Source organism: Chamaea fasciata, unplaced genomic scaffold, assembly GCF_029207755.1.
Source record: "Chamaea fasciata isolate MVZ Bird 193981 ecotype frontalis unplaced genomic scaffold, bChaFas1.0.hap1 SCAF_14, whole genome shotgun sequence".
Lineage (NCBI taxonomy): Eukaryota > Metazoa > Chordata > Aves > Passeriformes > Sylviidae > Chamaea > Chamaea fasciata.
This window is the reverse complement of record NW_027094099.1, coordinates 8,667,125-8,690,975: the sequence shown is the minus strand read 5'-3', so window position 1 is coordinate 8,690,975 and position 23,851 is coordinate 8,667,125. Positions and strand designations below refer to the sequence as shown.

At 41.9% G+C, this 23,851-nt stretch overlaps 1 protein-coding gene across 1 annotated transcript in view; it reads right to left on the bottom strand.

The window, feature by feature from the left end:
* Positions 1 to 875: 875 nt before the first annotated feature.
* The window catches only part of LOC136296858 (tropomodulin-2), a 34,808-nt gene continuing 11,832 nt past the window's right edge, over positions 876 to 23,851 (bottom strand). Inside the window, exons 3-10 of the mRNA XM_066196350.1 lie at positions 23,346 to 23,502; positions 11,968 to 12,090; positions 10,814 to 10,900; positions 8,013 to 8,143; positions 7,304 to 7,411; positions 6,880 to 7,023; positions 6,412 to 6,556; positions 876 to 4,341 (exon numbers count right to left, since the gene is read on the bottom strand). Coding sequence (XP_066052447.1) covers positions 4,307 to 4,341; positions 6,412 to 6,556; positions 6,880 to 7,023; positions 7,304 to 7,411; positions 8,013 to 8,143; positions 10,814 to 10,900; positions 11,968 to 12,090; positions 23,346 to 23,502 — 930 coding nt within the window. The 3' untranslated portion in view covers positions 876 to 4,306. The remainder of the gene's footprint in view (positions 4,342 to 6,411; positions 6,557 to 6,879; positions 7,024 to 7,303; positions 7,412 to 8,012; positions 8,144 to 10,813; positions 10,901 to 11,967; positions 12,091 to 23,345; positions 23,503 to 23,851) is intronic.

Sequence of the window (23,851 nt, the reverse complement as noted above, 5' to 3'; positions counted from 1 at the left end):
GAACACAGAAAAGAAAGGGATGCAGGACCAAAACTGGTCTTTTGGTAAAAGCTATGAATTATGTAGAAATAAAACTCTATCTGGGAGATAGGAAATGGAGTGCATGATCTCATGATTTCTCTGCAGCTGTATTCTCTGATTCCCTTATGACGGAGGATCTGGGAATTGTGCTGCACATTTCCCATGAGCACTCCTCTGATTTAGGCTCCGCAAATCCCAGCAGAACCACTTACTGGGACTCAGACACCTCCTCTTCTTTCAGTATGAGATTTCCTCATTTTCTTCAAGAGTCTCATCCACTTATTCACATTGAGATGAAAAGAATAAAGATACTGGGAGATTTCACAGTTAAAGTACTGACATAAGTAAAGGCAGTCTTAAAACAGGTAGAGAAAATGTTTTGTTTCTCTGTGGGTTAACTGTGAAGTTCTCTGGGATTGCGGACAGCAAATTGTCTATGGGGAGATAACATTTCCTTTTCAATTGTCCTTATGCACTGTGCAGTTCCGTGTATTTGGCAGTTCTTTTATCATGCAGCACGGGTTCTAAGGGCCACGTTAACCATGTCCTTAACTCAGTCCGTGCCTTTAGGCACTCTGCAATGGGCCTGAGCCCCTTGAACCTTAGAGCTGCGGATAGTGCAAAAGAAATCCGTGTGTCTCCGTGTCAGATTCTAATGAGGTGCCAAATGGAAATCGCTGAGACACTGTGAGGAACAGAGGGCAGGAAATCCACTTCTCTCCACCTGAGAAGGTGAAATCCAGGAGAGTGAAAGCTGCAAGAGCCGCAGTGGGAAAAGCCGTTTAATCTGATGTCAGAGCACCAAGGAGGCCTTGATTCAAATCACAAACCCATGAAAAATTGCAAAACCCAAATCCTTTTTGATGGTTTATTTAGAAAAAACAACAATGCTGGGGAGTCACTGTTACATAGCGTGGTAATTCTCTTCCTCTTGAGTAATATGCACCACACTGTGCGCATGCAATTACTTTTGTTCCAGAGATAACATCGTCATTTATACATGTACACATACGGTCCTCAGTGCACGCTACACTTCACACGGATGTTAGGACACGCACAAAGTTGAGCTTTCCCATGAAAAAACTGTATAAAAAATACAAACCAAACTGAAGCAGTCAACACGAGAAGCAATGTGCAAAAATAGACAAAGTTACTCCTGAATGTTTGCTTAAGAAAAAAGGACTCTTCTGTCCCTGTTCCCCATTCAGCATTGACAATGCCAGATGTCTGAAAGTAGGATATGAAATAACTTGTCACATCCTGCCCCCCTTCATCTTAGTTGCCGAGATTTTTCACCAGCTAAATAGTCCTGGATTAGTATGAAAACCTGCCTCCAAGCATGACCACTGTGTGATGTTGTTGCATCCAACAGATATTGTTGCAATGTCTGACCTGTCGCACTCAGGGCTGGTGACAACCAAGGGCTTGTGTGGAGCCCACAGAAGAGGCAGGACAAAGACATTCCTGGCAGGGGCTGGCAGCAGCTGCCTAGAGAAAACAGCCAGGGATGGGGAGCTCTCCTCACACGTGCTGGAAGGACCAGACTCCCAGGCCCTGGCCATGGGGTGCCCAGCTCTGGCCCTGTCTGCTGGCTCACGGTGGGGCTGGTGTTCGGGATGGTCCCTCCAGGGCCAGGCTCCTCCCTGCAGAGGAGCCGTGGCTGTGCAAAGGGCATGGCAGGCAGAGGGATGGAAAGCCCACAGGGCTTTTCCCAGCCAGGTACCTCGGTCCATGGTGCAAACTGGGGCTGCAAAACACACGTGGAGCCACTGGACTGTGTAACCACAGTGTGGCTCTGAGCAACGCTATAGAGGATATGCTGCAGACACCATGAAGCAGTCAGACCAAGCCATCCTCGTGAAACTGCTGCATGCAAATACCAACACTGTCAATGGCAATTAAGACTAGGAATGGATTGCACTTGTTTCCCTTAAACACAGATACGTACCACTCTTAAAGAAAAAATAACAATTTAAAAGTCTTCAAAGAAATTATAGATAACTGGAAGTCCCTTGGTTGGTCAAAGAAAAAGAACAAGAAATTACGGGCAGTGTGATTCCTATCACTGAAGGTTATCAGTAACATAATTTTTAGGCTTTGTGGATGAGGATTCTTCCCACTCATGAAACTTCATGGTGCAAAGCCCAGTATTCCCCTTGTAATCCAAATGTTTTTTAAGGATTCTATTTAACCCATGCAGATTTATGAGTGTATTAGAGAACTTGTCATATTTTTTAAATGAGATATCAAAGATTTTCACAGCAAAGCCTACATGCATCCAGGGAAAACCTCAGCCAGACTCCCCTTTGTGTTTTGATTTTTACTTGCAAAGCAAAGGTTTCAGTTTATTCTGAGGAAGGGAAGTGGAAATTGTAAAGACTGGGAGCTCTTAAGGAAGTAAACTGTGGCTACTGCACTTTATATCCCAGCTCAGCAGACCACTTTAGCCAAGTATTTTAAGTGGGATTTCAGTGAGTGTTATTCACTTTGGACCCCACTACAAAGACCAGTATCCCACAGGAGGAGCTTTGCCTTGGACCTACTCATTTCCGTTATAAAAGGCACAGAGGGAGGGTTCATCCTGTTAGCTCACACCCCAGCCAGGTGAAAACATCGCTCGGGGAAGTGTGCCAAGCACCCACAGATGCTCCGGGGCTCCCCAGCTCTCTGATCCCTGCATGCCCAGCTGCAGTGCTCCACAGCAGTCTCTGCTGGCTCAGGAGCAGCCTGCAGTGACTGTGGCGTCCAGCTCTGCCCCAAGCAAGCAGTGCTTCACCCTTACTCTCAGAGAGGCCAGTGTGCCCCAGGGAACAGAGCTGGGAGGATTTCTGTGGCTTTCTGAAAGCTTGGGGTGTGTGACACACCTGACCTGAGTGTCCCTTCACTCCTCTCAGCATGCACATGTGTAACCAAAATGAACCTCTGGCTGTCAGTCAGCTGTTGGCAGTGATACAACTGTGGTAGAAAGTAGTTTTAGAAGGTAAAATACACAAAATGAAACATCAGACTGAATTCTTACTGAAATTTCGACACTGTTGAGCATTGGGGTTAGCTGCTGCTTCGTGTTTTCCACTGGGTTAGGATGATGTCCAGCACGTAAGTTAAGGCCATGATTTAGCAAAGCATTTGTGCATGTGCTTAAATCTGCCCTTATTCAGATAAACACTGGCACGAATACCCATGTGCCTTGTGATACAGGGGCAAACCTCAACTGCAGCATATAAATGTCAGTTATGTAGCTGTCAAAACTACCCCTTTAATGTCTTTTCCTGGTAGCACAGTGGCTCTCCTCGATTAAGTATTTAATTAATCTTCATCTAAAAGGTCCTGAGAACAGTCCTATAATGCTAACAAACGTACATAAATACCAGAATTAAAAAAAAAAAAAAATCAAACTCATGGCTCAAAGCAAAACAAATATTGCTCAGAATACTTGTTTAGGTTAAGATCACTAGCTGTAAACTGTGCATTCTAGTAGCAAACAAAAACTTGTTGGCCTAGAAAAAAACTCAAAACATTCAACGTCTACAGGATTGGCAGCACTAATATTACTTTACAATGTGGAGTAAGAATAAAAAACATCAGTGTAACATTGCAAAATGATCCACCTAACCTAAGCTTATGTAAACAAATACGCTTTGACAATGTTCATACGTCTAGGCGTGACCCTGCACTGGGAGCTGGACAGGTGGGGACTCAACAAGGGTGGCAGGTGCCATTCCAAGGTGGTTCCAGCTGCCCAGATCCCACTGCAGGAGAGAGGCTCAAGGGTGTGAACCTGCAAACCTGTACTGGCATCACTAGTTCTACTCCTGGGAGCAGCCCATTGCAGGATTCAGTTCAGCAGGACATTACACATAAGTAAGGATTATTCAAAAACATAAGGCATTGCAGAACTTGGCCCTAAGACTTCTATTTTCAGAGAATCCCTTATCCATTTACAAGGTCATATTTTTATATATCAAAAAGTGTCTAAAATAAGGGTCAGAGTCACTATATGTTATGCTCAGTAACACAGTTACGATGCTGCATATTGGCTTCAGATACCGCAAACCGTTTTCTTCATAAAAATCAAACCAACTATGAACCTTTCTCTTAAGAATGAAATCAACCGTGAAAATTGAAAATGAATAGGCTCTGTTTTCAAGGTTAAAAGGAGACATTAACAGAAATCAGCAACTCCCATTGTAACAGTTTTCCAGTGCCTTCCCTTCTGAGCAGTGAGCACTCTGGGGCTGCAGCTGGTGGTGGCCTCCAGTGGTGCCTGGTGTCCTCGGTGCTGTGGCTACTGCCGCTCCCCTTCCACCCGCTTCTTCCGAACTGCACAACAAGGACAGAGAGTCACCACTGCCCTCCTGAGAGACCAGGGCTTCTCTCACAGACACACCCCACCTTCCCAGTAACATGAAATCAGAATTATGCCCACAAATACCATAATTAATAGATCATAATGCCCAACACAACAATTGTACCTAAACTGCGGGTTTTTTGTATCGCAGACTGTAGAATTTCACCAAGTGTTTATATCAATACATTTTCCACAAAAATCACATTCTGAGCTAAAGGTTTTAGATGATAAAGAAATCTTGCACTTCCTTCCAGTGATTCCACTTAGATTTTTATTACAGTTTTATTGTTCTTTTAAAAGCCACTGTGTTCCAGCTAAATTGATACTGGTCTGCTCTAGTCTGCATGGCTCTGGGTTATTTAAGCTTTAGGCATCAAAAATTAATAACATCTGTAATTGCACAGTGTATACTGTAGGTAAGCAAAAATAATTTTTTTTTTAGAAAATAATTTGAAGTACTCTTAAATACTGATATCAGTTGCTATTGGCAAAATAATATCATACTGGACCTTCAATTACCTGTTTAAACATCACATGCTCTGACTGCATCAACCGTCTGATAGTCAGTTAATTAACTCTGGTTTTTCACTGGAAACCGCATGGGTTGAAGTTGCCATTTAGCAAAGCAGAGTGGTAAACCTTGTGTTATGGGCATGATTATTTTGACAAGCAGCCCCATGTGAATTTTTGCAACACTTAAGATACACTATACCTGGTATAGAGCAGTTTTAGTTGGACAGCATTTGCTACTCCACATTCTAATGAAATGCACTGAGGCTTTTCTGACCTGCCCAGATAAGATTTGTGAGGTTCTCCTGTTTGTGTGATACAAAATTTAGTGTTATGTCAAAGTGTCATGTCCTGTTTCTGATACTGAATGGTTGAAGCACAGAACAAAGCAGTAGAACTTGATGAATGAATGCTTTTCACCACAGAAAATCAGTAACAAAAATATATTGCTAAACATCCCATTACTTTACTAAGAGGAGGTTTTTTTCACTCTGCCTTTTTGGCAAACAGACTGCATTAATCCAAAGCCTGCAGTGTAGTATCAGTCATTTGTGTCTGCTTTCAGTGTTTTGTTCCTTCATTTTTTTTTATTTAATTGAATTCCTTTAGGAATTCTGTCCTACAAAATCTTGAACAAAATCACACAACACAAACACAGGAAAATGAAGATTAGGACATAAGTGTAATGGCAAGTGGCAAAATAATGGAAAAAAAAGAGTTTTTCTCTCTTTGTAGATGGGATATTTCAAATATCCTTCTGGGACACTGATAGTTTTAGGAAAAATAGTGTATGGTTGGAATGCTTAAGTATTGCTAAAAATTAAAATTTCAAAACCCCAAAAGTATGTATGAAAGAAAGAGGTTTTAGCTCAACTTTTATCTTAGTTCCCACAGAGGGAAACCCAAGCTGAAACCCACAAAGTCATAATGGTTTGATACCCCAGTTTGAAGCAGAGTGGATTAAAAATACAAAGGTTGTTTGGTTTTTTTTTTTTTCCCTTCTCAATCTCAACTTCTGCCCAGTCATCTCCTTTGTATTCTGAGTACTGAGCACACAGGGCAGAGCATGTCACACTCAGGTGGCACTTTTATTGGGTTTTATTGTCTGCCTGTACTTGGTCACACAGGCAGGAGGGAATGGTTTGTTCCCTTGGCTGGGCAGGCCTGGTCCATCATGGGTTGGACAACAAAGTCAGGAGTTCTGTGTCCTCTGAAAACGGATGGGTTTGATTCTGTCCTTTACTGGACTGAACAGCTGATAGAGCAGTGAGAAATTTTGGACACTCCATGGAAAAGGCTGAAATAACTCCCCTTCCCAGAAGGAGCAGGAGAAAAACAGTGGCTCCTAATCAGAGTAAGATCTTTGCTGTTGTCTACTCTAGAGCTTGAGGAGCTTTGCATCTCCCTTCATCCAGAGCGGCTTGAATGTTGCAGTCAAAATGTCTGAATGTACAGACAGGGAGAGTTGTGCCTGGGAAGGACAGGGCTTGGCTCACACAAAGAAGTGATGAGTACATTTCATGGTATCTTACCCAGATCGTTGTTTTTAGTGATGGCTGCTGCTACTCTGGTTCTTGGACCTTGTTTTGTGAACTGGTATCCAAACTTGAGAATCCTGGAGTTCTCCTCCAGCATCTTGGCAATCTCCATCTCTACAGCTGTCCCAAGCTGCTGCCTCTGTTGGCAATGAAGTGTCCCCAAAAGAAAAGGAAACATTTGTTTTCATATGAGAGAGAAGTAAGTGGTTGTATTTAAGTACTGGGCTGCAAACTACAAAGACAATCCCGTCCCTGGAGATTTTGCCCTGAGTTTTGTATTTGGCTTTGAGTAGTTTTATTGAGAAATTTTCCACTCTTTGTTTGCACTGACTGGGGACTTGAGCTGCAGAATGACTGAGCCACAGAGGATGCCTTGACTCTGCCAAAGTCCCCAAGTAGAACCCTCTGGCTATCCATATAGAAGAGAAACAAAACTGAACTTCCCTAGTGGTCTCTCTTTACCTGGTTATCAATTTTAATCTCTGTTAGGGATTCATTCTTTTTCAGTGCATCAATCAGTGCCAAGATCCCTGTCCCAGTGATGAAGTTGGATTCTACATTCAGACTCTTCAGTGTTTTGTTCACTTTCAACATATCTGCAAATGCCTGAAGGGCCAAAAAGAGGGAACATGAGATAACATCTTGAAAGTTTCAGGGAATAACAGGGAATCTGCAAAACAGAGCTTAGTACCAACAAGAAACAAAACATAAATATGCTTAGAAGAACACAGAGGTAGATCGGAAGAGATTATATTTCTGCTTTGCATAGCCATAGGGAATTCCTGCAAGGGAAAGAAAAGAATGTATCCTAAAGCAGACATGGACCTACTTAAAATCTGCTGTGGTGTTTTTGGTTTTGTTTTTTTTCAGTAATGTTAAAACTTACAATAGCTACGGGGTCATTGCTTCGAGTAGCTGCAAGGCTGAATGTCTTCACATGTGTGTTGGTTTCCAGAGCTTTTGCAAATTCTTTCAGTGTTGGAATAGGAATATTCTAGGGTAAGAAGACAAATCCAGTAATTAGGAAAGCCAGTCACACTGCTGATTTTAATTATTATGAAGCTGATTGATGAACAGCCACAGTCTATGAAAGGGAAACATCCCTGATGCTTTAGGAGCATGTCAGCATGGCCAGAGCATGCTCTGGGCACAGTGGCCCCGAGGGGCTCGTGGTGTCAGCACTGCCTGGAACTGGGTCAGGCCAAGGCCAGCACGTGACCATGGCTGAGCTGCTTTCCTATTCCTCTGCCAGCTGTGCAGTCTCCACGTGCCAGCTCCTCCTCCAGTTGCCTGTGTGGGCTAATTGAATTTGGCCAGTGATGATTACATAGCACCCATGAGATATCTTCCTTTACAATCTGCTGAGAAAGGCAGCCAAAGGGAGTCCAGCCTTAGGTTTTTAATTGGCATTTAATTCAGTATCAGGAATCGATGACCTTGGAACCTCTACAACAGTCCTTTCCCCACCCCATCCCTGCATGTCCTGCTTTTTCTAAACAGTAAAGAGAGACAAAATCTGAAGATAAAAGGCACAGGCTTGGGAAATGTTTGAATAAATCTTCCCATGATGACATAAACGAAACCACAGCACCTACCTTTATGTTGTTGAGATTAATTTCTGTGAGACTAGGATCATTTGCTTTTATCCTTTGTAAACTTGCTTCCACATTGGTTGGATTAGGTGGCTCCTCAAAGATGGGCTTGACCTTTTCACCTTTCACCACATCTGCAACACAAAATCTCATGAAATGTCAACGGAGGAACAGGCATCATCACTCTGGCTGTTCCATTTCCATTTAGCTTTGTACTGCAGCAATGCAGGAAGGCTTTATGAGAACCACAAAACCTGCAAGCAGGAGTATTATCCCTGTTATCCCTGCCATGCCCTTTGCAACCCCTGTGCACCTAGAGCTGTCACTGGAGGCTGTGATCACAGAGGCTGGGCTGCATCATCATGGGCAAATTCCTCCTTTATATACAAAACCCCTGTACAATTAATTGGAGCCAAAGCAGCTTTGAAGGCTATTGTTTGGGATGTGATATACCACAAGGGCTGCTTTGCACTTTGTCTAGTATCTGTAAAGAAAGGTGTGCTCAGAACTAGCCCATTATATTAGTGAGAAAATGCCCCTGTACCTATGAATAGACTATGCTACGTAAAGCAACATGAGCAGGAGGCCCCTCAGTTTCCTTCTCTCAGCTGATACTATCAGCCTTTATAAATTCAATTAGCTCTTGTAAAATTGCAACATCTGCACTTTCTAAATAATAAAACTATCAAAGCATGAAAAGTAAGTCTGTCTGCCAGCATCAAGATTTATGAGATCTTTGAGTAGTCATGTTCCAGAGAACTATGGTATTTAGTGCTGGAAGCTATGAGCTATAAATATTCTCAGAGATGCATAAAAATCATAGCTTAGTACACAATTAGTACTTCTAATTCCCACACATATAGTCGTGGAGATTAATTTGTTAACCCTGACCACCCAAGCCACTAGAATCAAGAATGGAATATGTTGCTGGCCACAAGTATGTTTGAATCCTTTTATTTTGTGCTGCAGACAGGGAGAGATTTTGAAGACTTCTGCTCAAGCCTCAGTGTACTACACATTCCTGTTCATTGCAATGGGTAAAAGTTCATGCCATATCATGGGCCAAAAGAAAAGCACATCTTTTTTTAGAACTCATACTCGTAGTAGAGATGGTCATAGACAAATCTTGAGCTGGTTTTCACTCTGTTCCCTTTGATGCCAAACCTTTTGTTTTACTGATTCCCTGAGAGACCTCACATATCTCTGAATAACACTTCAGCCTTCCTAGGGAGCTGGGAATTGAAAACTACATTTAGAGAATTCACCTTGGATGCAAGGATATAAAGTAAACAAAAAAGGCAAAGCATTTTTTGCACTTGTGGAAACATCCTGCCAGCCTGGGAGCAGAGGAGATACAAGCACCCTGTCCTCAGGTTAGACATCACAGTGTACTCAGTCTAGAGTTGGAGGGATTTTCATTTTCTACTTCTTGTTGCTTTCCATGAGTTTTTCTTGTTTCTTTAACCATGATGCTGCTTTGCCACATTGATGAGCAAATTTTTACTGAAGCATTTCACTTGGCTAAGGAAATGTATTGCTTTTGGACCAAGGAATACAGTGATGGGATGGTGGTTTTCTGGTCTGTAGGTCTGTGATTGGAGCATAGTTTAGCTGACTCACATAGCTGACTTTTTGACTCAGTACAACAAAAATATTCTGAAATCTATGAGGATTAGTAATGCATGCAGTTGCCTGTTATGAGATAGATGGCAGCTCACACAGGGCCCCACTGGGCAGGCTTGCAGAGAAGCTTTATCCTGAGAAAAATGAAGTGACACGGTGTCCTGTCTACTTTCCCACCTCCCCTTGAGCAATGGAAGATGGAAAGGAAAGCCCTTGGTAAAGACAGCTGATGTTCTCAGGGCCTTAGAAGAAGAAAACATTTTTTTAGTACTGTTTCCCTAGGAAAGGGCTTTCCATAGTTTTGTCTTAAAAAGTAAAGTTTAGCCCACTTGATATCCCAGGGCCTGGAGGTGACAAATTCTGGATCAAGGCTTGGTAGCTCTCAAGAAAAGCTTGGAATTCAGATGCACCCATTTCTCCCTCCATCCAGCCTCCTATGGGAGGAGCTGAGCTAAGATCTGATTCACCAAAGGTCTGTTTATTTAGTGCAAACATTTCTGGATTTGTGTTTAATAACTACAGCTGTTTCTCCTGGGGGATTTCCAGAACGATTCCATTTCCTGTGTCCCGAGGGAACCCCAGAACAGGCACTGTGGACACACACTGCCACAGGGGCTGGGTGGAGGTGGGAGATCAGAGGGAGTGCCTGGGGCAGGAGCACATCCATGCAGTCTTTGCCTCCCTGTGAATGCAGCTCGAGGTGACTCTGGTCCCAGGTGTGACTCTGACAGGGATTCTGCCACATTTGAGCCCAGTGGTTGCAAGTCATTTTTCAGGTGTGTAAATGTAGGAACCTGGGGCAAGATGGCCTGGCCTGAACTGTGGCTAACTCTTAGCTACAGCTCACTCTGTTTTCTGACTGCTGTCTAAACTGAAATGGAATGGAAATTTATGTCTTGGCCTCCTAAATACTCCCACTCTTTCAAACACCTCTGCAGAGCCAGATACTGCACTCTAGGAAAACAGATTTCCTTTGGAATGATCTGTTTGTATACTACTGTTGTTATTCTAATGAATTTTAAGATTGTATTTACTTTTTTAAAGTCACCTTTCATGATTAAATAGATCAATCAAGGTTAGACCCAGTTACATTACACTAAATTAGACCAACAGACCCCACCTACAGGTGTAGAAGCCCCTAAAGATGACATGCAGCCCATAAGAGAAATCTGCTTGCTTACTTCTCACGATTCCTTTTCCATCTTTACCACGGGCTCCTGCTTCATCAAATTTTGGGTTGTTGACCATGTTGTGCACTCCAAGAACAGCTGAAATGTGTAAACACCAGCAAGAGGGTACAATGTTAATGAAAGGAACACAGACTGCAGGAAAGTATCTGCTACAAATTGTAGTTTAGTTCCTCAAACAAAGTCCCCTTTATAAAATGTTAACTGTGTGTCATGCCTGCTTGTAGGGAAAGTCTTTTGGGCTCCAAATTCTGGAGATACAGACACTTTCAATATAGATTTTTGAACAATTGAGTCAATGTAGAATGCATATCCCAGAAGTGCCAGCTGGAAGGAACCACTGTGGGTCATCTTGTCCAGCCTCTCCCTCAGGCAGGAGCATTGCCAGCATTAATGAGGTCAGCCATGGCTTTGTCTAGCTGGAGTCTGAAAACACCCAGGGATGGAAATCCCACAACGTCTTTGGGTAAATTGTTTCAATGCTACACTCCCAATAACTTTTCTTCCCTAATATACAACTTGAACTTGTTATTACTTTTATGTTCTATTGTTTGGTGTATCTGAGAATTTCATTGTACATGTGGTGAGCCTAATGCATTGGCATTCCCACCAGGGTTTCTTATGGGAGCACATCAATATTAACATGCTGGAAAATAATCAGAAGTGGCGAAGATACCCAGGTCTAATCACCTAGCAACCAATTTTCTCATTCAAGGGGTTAGATTCCAAATTTCCTCATGGAGTCAGGATCTTTATCCACTGCATGCTGTGACAAGTTTATCTGGCTATTTGGGATGTCAGAGCTGAGAGGAGGTAGCAGTAGTTTGCTACAAACAATGTGATACAGTAGGATCAGTCACTTCCATTCCAGTGCCAGCACCCCAGCCTGCAGCCCACCGCCCACCCTTCCCTTCCCCAAATCACATAAGCTGGTTCATCCTCCCCCCTGGCCTGACACATCAATTTTAAGTAGAGAAGTCTGAAATGCAGCAGTTTCAATCATCCTGGGCAACATGTGGCCCACGGCTTGGCCACCTGTCAGACAAGCACCAGGCGCTTGAGGGGTCACCATGAGACATTCCTGGTGGCAGGCCTGGGCAGAGAAGAGCTGGACATGTGGAGGGAATCATATCTACATGTTTTCTAACCTGCAAGGTCATAGAGCTCAGTGTCTGAAGCACTGGCCAGGGCCTCTTCTAGTTCTGGATCCAGGGTCACTTTCTCTTCTGTGCGGGTTTCTACGGGCTTTTCTTTAGGGATAAATATTTTTCCTAAGATAAGAAAAAAAGCCAGAGTGAGTAATGAATTATTGCAACAACTTCTTTGCCTCCTGGCAGCAGAGGAATAGGTCTGGGACAGTGGAACTGCTTGGAAATATTATCACATGCATGTTTTTCTCTGTCTTACTTGATGTTATCTTCCACACCAGGATCTTAGTAAGTCTAAAAATAAAAGGTGCAGATTACTGCTCTGTGTCGGTGATTGTTATTTTAGGAAATTTTCTCAGGAGGAGTCCCAGCTGGGATTTTTCTTAAGGTCCAGTGTCCTTAAATAGGCAGAATCAGGTCTACACAAAAAGCTTGCAGAAAATTCATCCTTATATTTAAATGAGGCACTAGGAGCAGTTAAAACCATTCTACTGCAAGAATCTTTCAGTCCATGAATTTCCATACATGATCCTGAAAGCTCAGCAAACCTGGTCTCTTCCAGTAACTCAGTTTAATTCCCAGCCCCTCCAGAATATTTTCCCTCTGTCTCTCCTGATGATCATTCACATAAATAGATTTATCCTGGTCATTTGTGCAGGCCTGAAAAGTCTGAACTGAACCACATGTTGCCCAAGAAAGACTCCTGACATATTTGTCTCTCTCTGTATCCTGCTGATACCTTTGGGTTAGCAGATGTGTGTTTTGATGCAATATTCCCCCAAGACTGAGGTCATTGGCCTGTCTGCTGAAATGAGGGAACTGCAGGATAAATCCAGGAACAACACAACAAGTTCCACTACTCCTTCAGGCTGCTATGATGGTTAACCTCAGTACTGTGTTGATGTAACTGCAAATGCTTGGAGTGAGGCCCTTTAAATCAGAGCTCAAGCTGCACTCGAGTCACCAGCACTGCTGGGCTTTTCTCCCACTCAGTTTTCCTGACCAGCCCTACAGTCAGTGCTACACTAGATGATGCACAGGCATCAATACTGCCCCAATAATTGAGTGAATTCCCATGGTCTACCGTCTGCTGTGCAATAGTTCCCCTCACCTTGTCCCTAACAACTACTTCTCAAGCAGACTTTTATTAATCCTGTTGTAATGAAGCTGTGATGATCTTTGGTGCAGGCAGCTTTGGCCCACTGTCAGCTTTAAATTTGCTTTCTGTGCAGCTTTGTACACTCTAGATGTAATGCTTCAAGCATTACATCTAGTCCTGTGGCTTTCTGAAATGTCTCTAAAATAGTTTAATTGTATTAGTCATATTGTTACCATTCATAAATGTTATTCTGATATTTAGTATTGAATTACAGATGCTTTGCCTCTGTTTTCTCAATATTGTCATCTTTTGTGGCTTCATTTTTCCCTCATGTAGTAATTTCCAATTCATTTATATCTTTTTTACAAGTTTGTCTACAGCCATTTTTATGCTCTCAGCTTCCATGACTCAAGTCACTGAATAAGCTCAAAAAAAAATTTTAATGGAAATTTCTGAAACTGGCAAGGTTTATTGATAAATGATTTAAATTATTTACCTTAGAGATATTTCTGCCAAGGCTAAACCACTTCTGAGTACACAACTGGACAGAAAGTTATGTGGAAAGTCATAGTAGTATCATGGTATGATTTATTTTTAATTTATTTTTCATTTTTTAAGTAAGTAATCTTTTCAGAAAAGGCTTCAAGAAGATAAAAGCCTTTGGTGGGTGAAAAATAAGAACTGTTTCAAACAAAAATCAAGTTGAAATCTGGGGTAAGAAACACTCTGTAAAGACAGGTCAGTCATGCTCTCCAGATTTAATAGCAGCACAGGTGGTCAGACTCCAGACTCTCTCGTGCTACCACCTCATCCGAAGTGTGGGATGGCAGCTTCCAGACACCACTGACCAAGACTTAACTTGATGCCAGCTTGACGTAAGGAAAAAAAATCATTACTATGATGGAAGCTAGAAAACCAAAATCAATCAGAACATCCAAGTAAACAATCAATAATGAGGAATACTGTCCCTAAAGTGTTTTCTTTTCAGATCACTGGTGGTTCCACGTGAGTTTCAAGTATTCAGGAGGTTATTTGAGACATTGAGGGAATCCTGCTGATCTTTATCCTGACTGATAACACTGCTCTGTGGCAGCAAACTCCACAGGGCCACAGCTCGTGGTGGAGACAAAGCATCTCCATCCGGCAGTAAGTGATTCTTCACAAGCCCAAACCCGACTCACACTTTTAACAAATACTGACCTAAATCTGAACGTTCACACATAACATTGTAAGGGGACACAGCACCCTGAGTGTGGACTAAACTGGGTATGTGGTGTGGTTGGTCTTTCTCTAAGGACTTTGGATATGTGAAGGTCAAGTATCTTGCACAGCAAGAAACCAAGGGGTAATGGAAACCTGTAGAGGCTCATACCTTTTCTGTCCAGTTCACATACACAGGAATACAGCTCTAAACATTTGTTTCAGGCATATGTAATTCTTGGATAACAGCCCAAATCTCATTAAATGTGTATATAATTCCCAGTGATAGTTTCATTTAACGCATTCTTGGCAAATGTTTTAGAAAAAAAATTCTATTATTGGTTATATGAAATATTTAAAGGGGCAAGGTCATGTCAAAGGTAGTAATATATATCTTTAATGTATGTGGGCTTTGCTGGCATCCAGTGACGTTTTAAAAATATTCTTGTTTCTGCTGTCTAGATAAGAACATTCCACTGTGAAGAGATGCTGTAGCACAGCTGATGTAGGTTAGAAAAACTTCTCTATTTAGCATGTTATTAGGAATTTATTACCTGTCCACCACCTGCAAAACCATGTGTCTGTTTATAGACAGCTGTCAACCAGTTTTCCTTCTTTAATTAAGGACAGAGTTTAGAGACTGAGGAGATGTCTCCTAGTCCCACATCTGTACATTGTAAATTCATTATCCAATGCATCATGGAATTCACTGACAAAATAAAATATGGATTGTGGTTTCCTTGATTCAATGGTCCAACTTAACATTTATTATTTGGAAGAAGCCTTGGAGGAATAGTGACATTTTATTTTTGTAAAGTGAGATTTATGAAGAAAGGCTGCTGCTCTTGGTGTTCCTTATATTCACACTGTGTTTTAGAAGGTACTTTATTATTACTATATTCTATGTGGTATAATTAATGTTGGCTGTGTTATTTTTTGTCTCCAGAATATGCTAATGTTCTGTGCTAAGTCTGAATAGCAATAGCTTAACTTTCTACCAATGAAAACATGATGACAAAAGTTTATACATAACTTGGGCTACTTTGTTGTTAACAAAACAAAAATAATCACACTTCTGTATAAAAATATATATATTTTTTTAACTGCAAACCAAAATTCAATTGCAGTATAATGTAATTTTATTTTTATACCAGCATAGAAACCCAATGTGTGTGGAATCCCAAGTGCTTTTCTTCAGTGTGAAATTTTAAGTGTGCATCACTGCAATTCTCCCCTTCTTATAGCCAAGCTGGGGTGAGTGTCTGGGGTGACCTGGATGATGACTGAGGCAGCTTGTTACAAACAGGGCCTCTGTGAGTGTGAGTGCAGTGAGCAGAGTTTTGTCTTGGCTCAGTTTAACAGCAGACCTACTCCTTTCCACCCACTGCAAAAACAAGACTTCTATTGAAGCTGAAATACGATATGGTTCATGTTTTCCTCAAAAGAGGCGAGGGGAAACAAAATCCATTGACAACCAGAGGGAAGAAGGACTCAGAGGAAAGCACTGCAGAGAGACACAGAAATGTGGACCAAGGTAAAAGGAAAGCAAATTCTCTATAAAAAAAAGAAATTCACTGGGAACAGTCATGAAACCATAGATGTCATTTTGCCACTTGGATCAGCCAGGTCTCTTTTCCTGCATTGTGCAAATGCCTCCATTAAAGAAGTGTCAGAGTAAAGCAAGGAAATGAGATCCCCACCTTCTTACACAGTAATTATTAACTGCAATATGCACATCTATAGGAGGATTTATTAACTGAGAAGGGAACTGCTTCAAGTGTATTTTCCTGAAGTGAGTTTTTTATTTATTGTTATGTAAGGAGGAGGAGAAAAAGGGATTTGGATAGTGCAGTTGGTAGGATTTTCATAGCAAGCCCAATCTAAAAACATTTTGAGTATTTCACCTTTGTTTATGGTTTGCAGCATTTGGAGCAGCATTTCTGGTATGTCTCCTTTATTCCTTCTTTCTCATATCATTTGACTTTTATGAATAAATATAAATTGCCACCATTTTTACTTTAGTATTTATTTATATTTAGTATACATTTGGTATTTATTCCCATCTTGTACAAGTCAAAACTGTACAAGCTAAAACTCAATAAAACACAGAGCAATGGGAAATAAGCCCATTTATATTAGCTGTAAAAAAATCTCCTTTAATTTAACGTCTAATGTTTTAAGGATATTTACTTAATTTTATAATACAAATGCATTTTCTGCCATAATTGTGAAACAATAATGTACTTTATTTTCCTATAAAGTGTATGTAGCTCCCATTATTGTACTTTCAAGAAAATACCTGGTTACACTTACTACTTCTGACTTCTCAATGAATCACTGACTACAGTGAGTGCCTGTTTGTTCTCAATTACAGAATGCTACACTGACCTTGGGAGTGAAATTCAATAATCCTGGAAATCTGCCTTGCATAAATCACAGGCACCTGATTCACTTTTTCCATTTTACACTATTCTTTTCTGTTGAGGCTTTCTTAAACCCCTCCCTACAAATATCCTATAAAAATGGAGCTAAATAAGTTCTTACCAAGAATAAATTTGTACTATGAAGGAGAAAACAGGCCAAGTTCAAGTAAGCGTGAAGCTGAACGCCAGTAGTAATAAAAATGCAGTCTCGTAATTGTTGCTGTTCTGTTGCTTTTGGATTAGTGTCAGCATATTCTATGCCTTAAAGATTATGACAATGGAATAGGAAGGCTGCAAAGATAAGCATTCCAAAGTTATTAAATCTATTGTGCATAAACACAAAAAGTGAACTTAAGTTGCACCAGTATCCTTGACTTTGATCAGCATGCTGTGATTCTGCCACTGCAGCAATACCCTTCAAAGAACTCTCCTGGAAAGTATGCTTGCTCAAACAAAAATAAACAAAAGCCAACCTGTAATTTTTTAAAACAGAAGGAAGCCCAGAATTTCGTCAGACCCTTGCATGGATTATCACAAGTTAGGATGCAGCCTCTGGATCCTAACTGCCCACAGTTAGGGCAGTCCTCTGGATTACCTCCTGGGTTACCTCCTGGGTTACCCACTCCACCAAGAGAGCAGAAAGCTCTTATGTCTGATGTGGAATGGTGGAAAAGGAGGAAGAAACTCAAACTGTGCCACTGCACTTCAGGTCCATCTGGACATCAAAGACCCTTGAAACATGGGCAGGGCTGAATACCACACTAGTTATGTTCCTTTCTGCCCTCTTTTCTCCCACCCAACACATTCTTCTCCTTTTTTCCTTCCCTCGTTGCCCCCTGTGCCTTCCCCATCCCCTGTGTCTCCTGGTTTCAAAAATCTTTGAATCCTGACCCTTCCCATCACCTCCCTTTCTTCTGCCCTCCCTTCCTTACCACTGCTCTTCTCTGCAGCTCCTTTCCCCAGAGCTGCCACATCTAGTCCTCCATCCTGGAATATTCATACAGCTCTTCAAACCCTCCGCCGCCCCTCTCTGCCCCCCCTCTCTGCCCCAGCCTCTCTGCTGGCTCTTCACTCTTTTTTCTCCTTTGCAGTGCCCTTACAAAGGGAGGGGAGCTCTGTCAGAGCAGGAGGGAGTCTCCCTGCCCTTGGTCCTGGTGTGACAGGGGCCTCTCAGACGAGGAATTTCCAGTCCCTCTGGGCACTGCTGTGCTGCCACATGTGCTCCCTGCACAGGCAGGCAGGCAGGAGCTCTGACCAGCACTCCCAGCAGGGGGAATATTTGGAGAACGCTAGAATGAACTGGATGTACAAGAAAGCACAATATTTTGAGGATGCCAGACTTGAGTATATTTCCCTGGGGATTCCAAAGGGCATACATTTCAAGTCCTCTCTTCAAAGTATGGAGGCACTGCAGGTCATAAAAAAAAAAAAACAGCTGGAAAAATTTACTCTAGATGGTTAAAACAATGTGTTTTCTCCTAATCTTGTTCTTGGAAGCAGCTAAGTCCTTTTTGCTGACACTTTCCAAAAATTCAACTTGAGGCAGCCTCTCAGCATGGGAAATTTCACTGTGAACTGTGCAAGTTTGGCAAAGTCATGAGCAACTAAAAGAGAGTCTTTAGAAAAGCAAGCAGCGAGAGGCACTATCTAGAGGCATTACTGTCAGCAACTGAAACGCTTTCAATGCCTTAAGAGACAAACATCAGTTCTAAATTTAAGCCCTAAAGAATAAGAAAAAGGTGGCAAAAATTTAAACAAACCGTTTAAGCACTGGGGGTGAAACGACTGCTATGTCAATCCAAGAAAGATACTGTGTCTCTGTACTAAACCCTAACTTTCCAAAGCAGTCTGTTAGACACAGTGGAACTGGAACTCATTAGCATCTACTCTAATTCTCTGACCTTCTGAAAATGACTGTCCTTATTACTGGTGCTGTGCACTGATACTCTGCTTGGCCCAGCACCACATGCAACTTAGTCTCTGCCAGAGCAACTGAAAACACAGGTTTGGCCAAAAGTTCTCCGATACTTTCTTCCCTTTCCCTTTTATCAATCTGCTGAAAATGTTAGTATTTAATCACATACAAGCATGCTCCCCTCCCCTTTCCAGCCACAAATAATAATAGCCCAATCCACTGAAGTTTTTCCATGACTTTGATGAGAAACTGGATTGGATCCAAAATGAAATGGTTTGGCAAGGAGCAGAAGACCTTGTAGAAAACAGGGACAGTGGTGAAGGATTGAAACAGCAATCCTTAAAGCAACCTTTCATAGCTAATGACATTTCACTACAGAAGAACTTTTTAAAATTATGTTTCATTAGTACCATACAGTTCGGAGAAACCCTGCAACAAAGCAGAAGCAGAAATGCTGTTACCAGTTTATGTCTGTATCACAGCAGGACTCAGCTCTTAACTGAGGTCAGACGTACAGACTGCAGAGAAAACACAGCACTGACAGCTCTGGAATGCTTTGTGCCTGCACTGCCACCTTTTCTTTTTATTCCTGGGTCATTCATGAACTTGCAAATGACACTTCACATGGAAGTGATGGAAGTCTGATAACGACCTGTCCCAGCTGTATGTGTTAAGTGCAGTGGGTCAGCCTAAGTAATTCCACACACCATCAGGTTCTATGTAAGGATTTCTAGAATATCTATCTTAAGTAGGAACATATCCAAAATACACAAAATAAACACTTAAAAACTGCCCATCACCATGGCCCCCGTTACCAGCCCCTTCCCTTCACCTCCACTGCTCATTACTAACAGACATCTGTGTTGCACAAGAGTTCCTGAAAGCCACCAGATCACTTCAAACCACACAATGGGGCATTGAAATGAAGTACCCAGCCCTGACTTGCATTAGGGAGGATGTGGGTAAAGCAGTCTGAAAGCATTTCTCAGTGGCCAGCTTCGGGTGTGTGCCTGAGATCATTTCAGCCCCAGTTCGGGCCAACCTCGGGTCTCCATTGAAATCTGAGATCTGTCCCATACAGGCTTAAATCCTTTTTGTACAGCAATTAATGAAGTACATTACCAAGCTGCAATATGGCAGAGGGCCAAAACCCTAATGCATTCCATACGTTTGATTGTTTTTGCCAAACGTCTCCAACCTCTTGAAACCACAATTACAATCAAAAACAAGGCAATTCCCTGCATAATCAGCCCCCCTGTCTTGGGCTCATATTTAACACTTCCTGTGTTTTAACCATTCTGGCTATCCCTGTCAGCTCTGGAATTTGTTTTGGCTTGTTTTCTAGGACAATCAAAACCTTATGGTTGCTCAGCATATAGAGACCAACATAGGCAACTGAGTTATGTCCTTCAGCAGCTGCTTGGTATTGCTTCTTGGTCAAGAATTCTCTAACAGAATATTAACAACAAAAAAAAGAGAGGCAGTCACAGGAGATGAAAAATCACAATGTACCACAGACTAGTCTGGAAGGAAAATATGCTAAATGCCACCTTCTTTTCAGCTTATGAATTTCCAAGTTTTAGCTTTGTACGAGAACTGTAAGAACTGGTAGAAATGTCACTTTACACTTAGTAGAAGCATCCCACTTCCTAAACTTGAAAAAACAAATGCTTTCCCAGTGGCAAATATCATAGTACGAAACACTGACAAACGTTCAAACAACACTTGACATACTCTAATCCTACTGACACAAATATTCTTTGGTCATAAATGCCAGATGGCAAATTTGCATTGGTATCTCCTAAATATACGCAACTGAATGCATTTTAGAGCTGCTCGAAAATTTAATTTTTAACTAGCAGAAATAGCATCAAATTAATTTGGAGTTATTTACAGAATGGCTACATTAGAGTGCTTCTAAAGTGTAAAGAAATAATTTAACAGAAATCTATATAATATAATCATATAAATATTTACCAATCTGTAAATACACCTTAGAGACCATCAACATGCAGAAGAGGGAAAATAAGATTTTCCTCAAGAGATATCCTTCTTTAGAATTCTTCTGAGGACACATTCAATTATTTTCCCTGAACTAATTACTGAGCTTTGAAAGAATACTAATTATTCTCTAATTAAAGTGACTTTAAATCTAGCATGTAGTATCAGATCTTGAAAACTTCATTCAGGACTGCTTTGTTCCCTTGCATGGGAAATATCTTCTTACAAATGTTAATCAAGTAATTTATATTTTAATACAGTCATCCTGTTGTTATGCTTTTTACAATTGAGAGTGTCAAAATAAGCAACACTGCAGTTACAAGCATGGATTCTAAGATCCAGGAATAGCCACACATGGACTTTGTACAATATTCATCACGTCTCACCAGATTCAACCAATTAGCAGGATTGTCATACAATCCATGGGAGGATTTCAGTGCCTTTGGCAGATGGAGATTTCAGTTACATGTTTTATAAGGCTCAGCTTCTGCATTGCTGGGAGTCTGGTGGTGTTTCTACAGGACATCTCCTGCCAAGCCACAGAGGGGCAGCAGGACTCACACTCCAGTACCAATTCAAGATATGCCAAGCTCAAAATAAACAACTTTGTTCTCAAAGCACAAAAATGACACTGTGCAGCCCATCAGTTCTCAATAGTCAAGGTACTGGACCTCATCAGATCTTGGATTAATTCAGTTATTTCTAACCAACAAAGAAACAAAGGGTATTTTCATAGCGTTTGGCCCCTGACTTCAAAGAAAATGTAGTGTAATTCTGTGTGTTTAGATTATAACTGTAAAACGACAGCAGAAATCACAGGACACGTGGTTGTTTTCATTTGACTTAATCTGCTAAAGCTGAAGCTGAAGGTTTTGTCATGAATCTGTATTGTACAACGAAGAGAGGAAATTAAGGGAATAATTCCTTCGGCCTAAAATGCTGTCATTACCTCATAATTGCAATAATTCTTGAAATTGTAATTTTGAAGTAAATGAACACAGTGAATCAAAAGCCAAATTAAGAACAGCTTTAAATGCTAGGAGGGCTGCATTCCCTCTGTGCTCAGGGGGAATTGAAATGTGTGGTTGGTTGTGTTTGCAAAGCAGTGGTATTTCCACACCAGAGACACCAGGAACTAATAAGCAGCACTAACAAGCACTTTAAGGGCATCTGGAAGCAAATGCAGGAATAATATTGCTTTAGCTTCATCAAAAGAAAACTGAAATGGATTAAACAGCCCAGCCCATACAGTACCACTGTCAGGGACAATACAGGGCCTCATTTTGTCCAGGTCAAGGGCCAGTCCTATGGGTATATACAATTCCACATACTGCTGGGTTTTGTGCACTGATGTTTCAGGCTTCTTTGGAAATATCAGATATAACTACAGTGAAAAATGCAAAATCTTAATCTTAAGTCTGTAAATATCAGTAAGGTGAGACGTGACTGAAGGTGTTGGTATAAATATCCAGGGACCTGCAAGCAGAGACTTGTACTGCTCTGACACAGCAGTGTGCAGGAGACTGGAAACAATTGGTAATAAATCCATACTACAGTAAAGTGCTTTCCTTCCTGCACAGTGTGTGCTTGACCACTGACTGCCCTGCCCTGCGTGCCAGTGGGCTCATAATCAGCCCATAAAGAGCAGTATTGTAGGTGTTTTGATGAGGGGAAAAAGTAGGTTAAAGAATATGCTGCATGGTAAAATGACACATCAATCAGATCTAGCTGAAAAACATCTCATTTGTCTGAAATCATTGTTTCAAAGACTGAGAACACAATGTCATGATAGCAACAACTCCCGGCCTATGAAATGTTATATAAATAACATTTTACATCTTTGGTAATGGTAAATAATGTTAAAAATGCTGTCCTTGACTTTCTTGAAGTATCTGCTTTCCCTTAAGCAGATCCCATTGAAATAATGGCAAATCTATTCCATAGCCAGAAATGGACCCAGACATAGGAAGTTCCTTCTTGAATGAAGGGGTTGCCTGAGGCCAGCATTTTTGTCCACTTTTTATAAACAAGGAAAAGGAGCTATTGGTGCTAAAGGAATAATGTTTGTTTAAATTACGAGTGTTCCTGCCCTGAGGTTATCCTACCAGTGTTTAAATTATTAGAATTAGGTTTTCCTGTTTTCCCCTTTTTTTCCTGTAGCTGTAGGACAAGGGTAGCAGGGAAAGTGTCTGCACGAATAGCATTGCCAGATGTGCTAGTAAACAAGTGGAAAAATACTTATTTTTTGTAACTGTATTCCCTGAGCTGTTACTTACAGCAGTTGTAGGCAAGATTCACTCAGAAAGGCATTTATGTGTTTCCTCCTGAACACCTCCCCCACTGCAATCCCCCTGCATGGGCCTAATGCTTAACAGGGAACAGTCCCTGTAGGGTTGGTGAGGGCACCTTTGTGCTTGAGTGCACCCAGAGGCACTGGCTGACCAGGGAGCTGCTGCTGAGCCCTTTGCTGGACTGGTGCTCCTGTGTTCCCGTACCCCCCCGAGGCCATTAACCTGCCACAGACCATGGAGCTGCCACTGGGACTCCAGAGCAGAGACAGTCACCAGCAGCAGATAAACGCCCCTTCCCCTCTGCTCCAGCAGCTCTTGATCTGAGTCCTGAACCCTGAGCCTCGCCCTGCACTGTGCCAGCCCTCACCTGTGTCCCAGCATGTCCCACAGAACAGCCAGGCAGCAGCCAGGCAGTCTGGTACCAATGCCAACACCAGGATGGACAGTACCTTTCTTTTCCCCTGTAAAGGGCACGAAGTCTTCTCTGTCCTTGTGCTCCAGGGCTTGCTTCTCCAGGTAGGAGAGCAGGCGCTCTCTGTCGAAGGGACCCGTGGCGGGTTTAGTGGTCTGGTCCTTTTGCCGAAATCCCGCTGGAAGCAGGGCATTCTGTGAGAGAGGGAGAGGGCATTCTGTGAGGGAGAGGGACAGGCCATCCTGTGAGAGGGACAGGGCATTCTGTGAGAAGGACAGGGTACTCTGTGAGAGAGAGGGACAGGGCATTCTGTGAGAGAGGGGCGTGCAGAGGAGAGGAGGCAGGTTCACACAGTGCTCCAAATCTCATCTCAGTGTTGTTGGTTTTTAAGTGAATCATTCTTTGCATAAATGCTCTTGGGTGACAGCAGTAACACACATTACCTAAATGTAACCACAAAACCCAGTATATCATTCAGTCTTCTTGATTTTCTACCCATTAATATTTGTATTAACCATGTTCACAGTCAGAGCACCAAAGAAC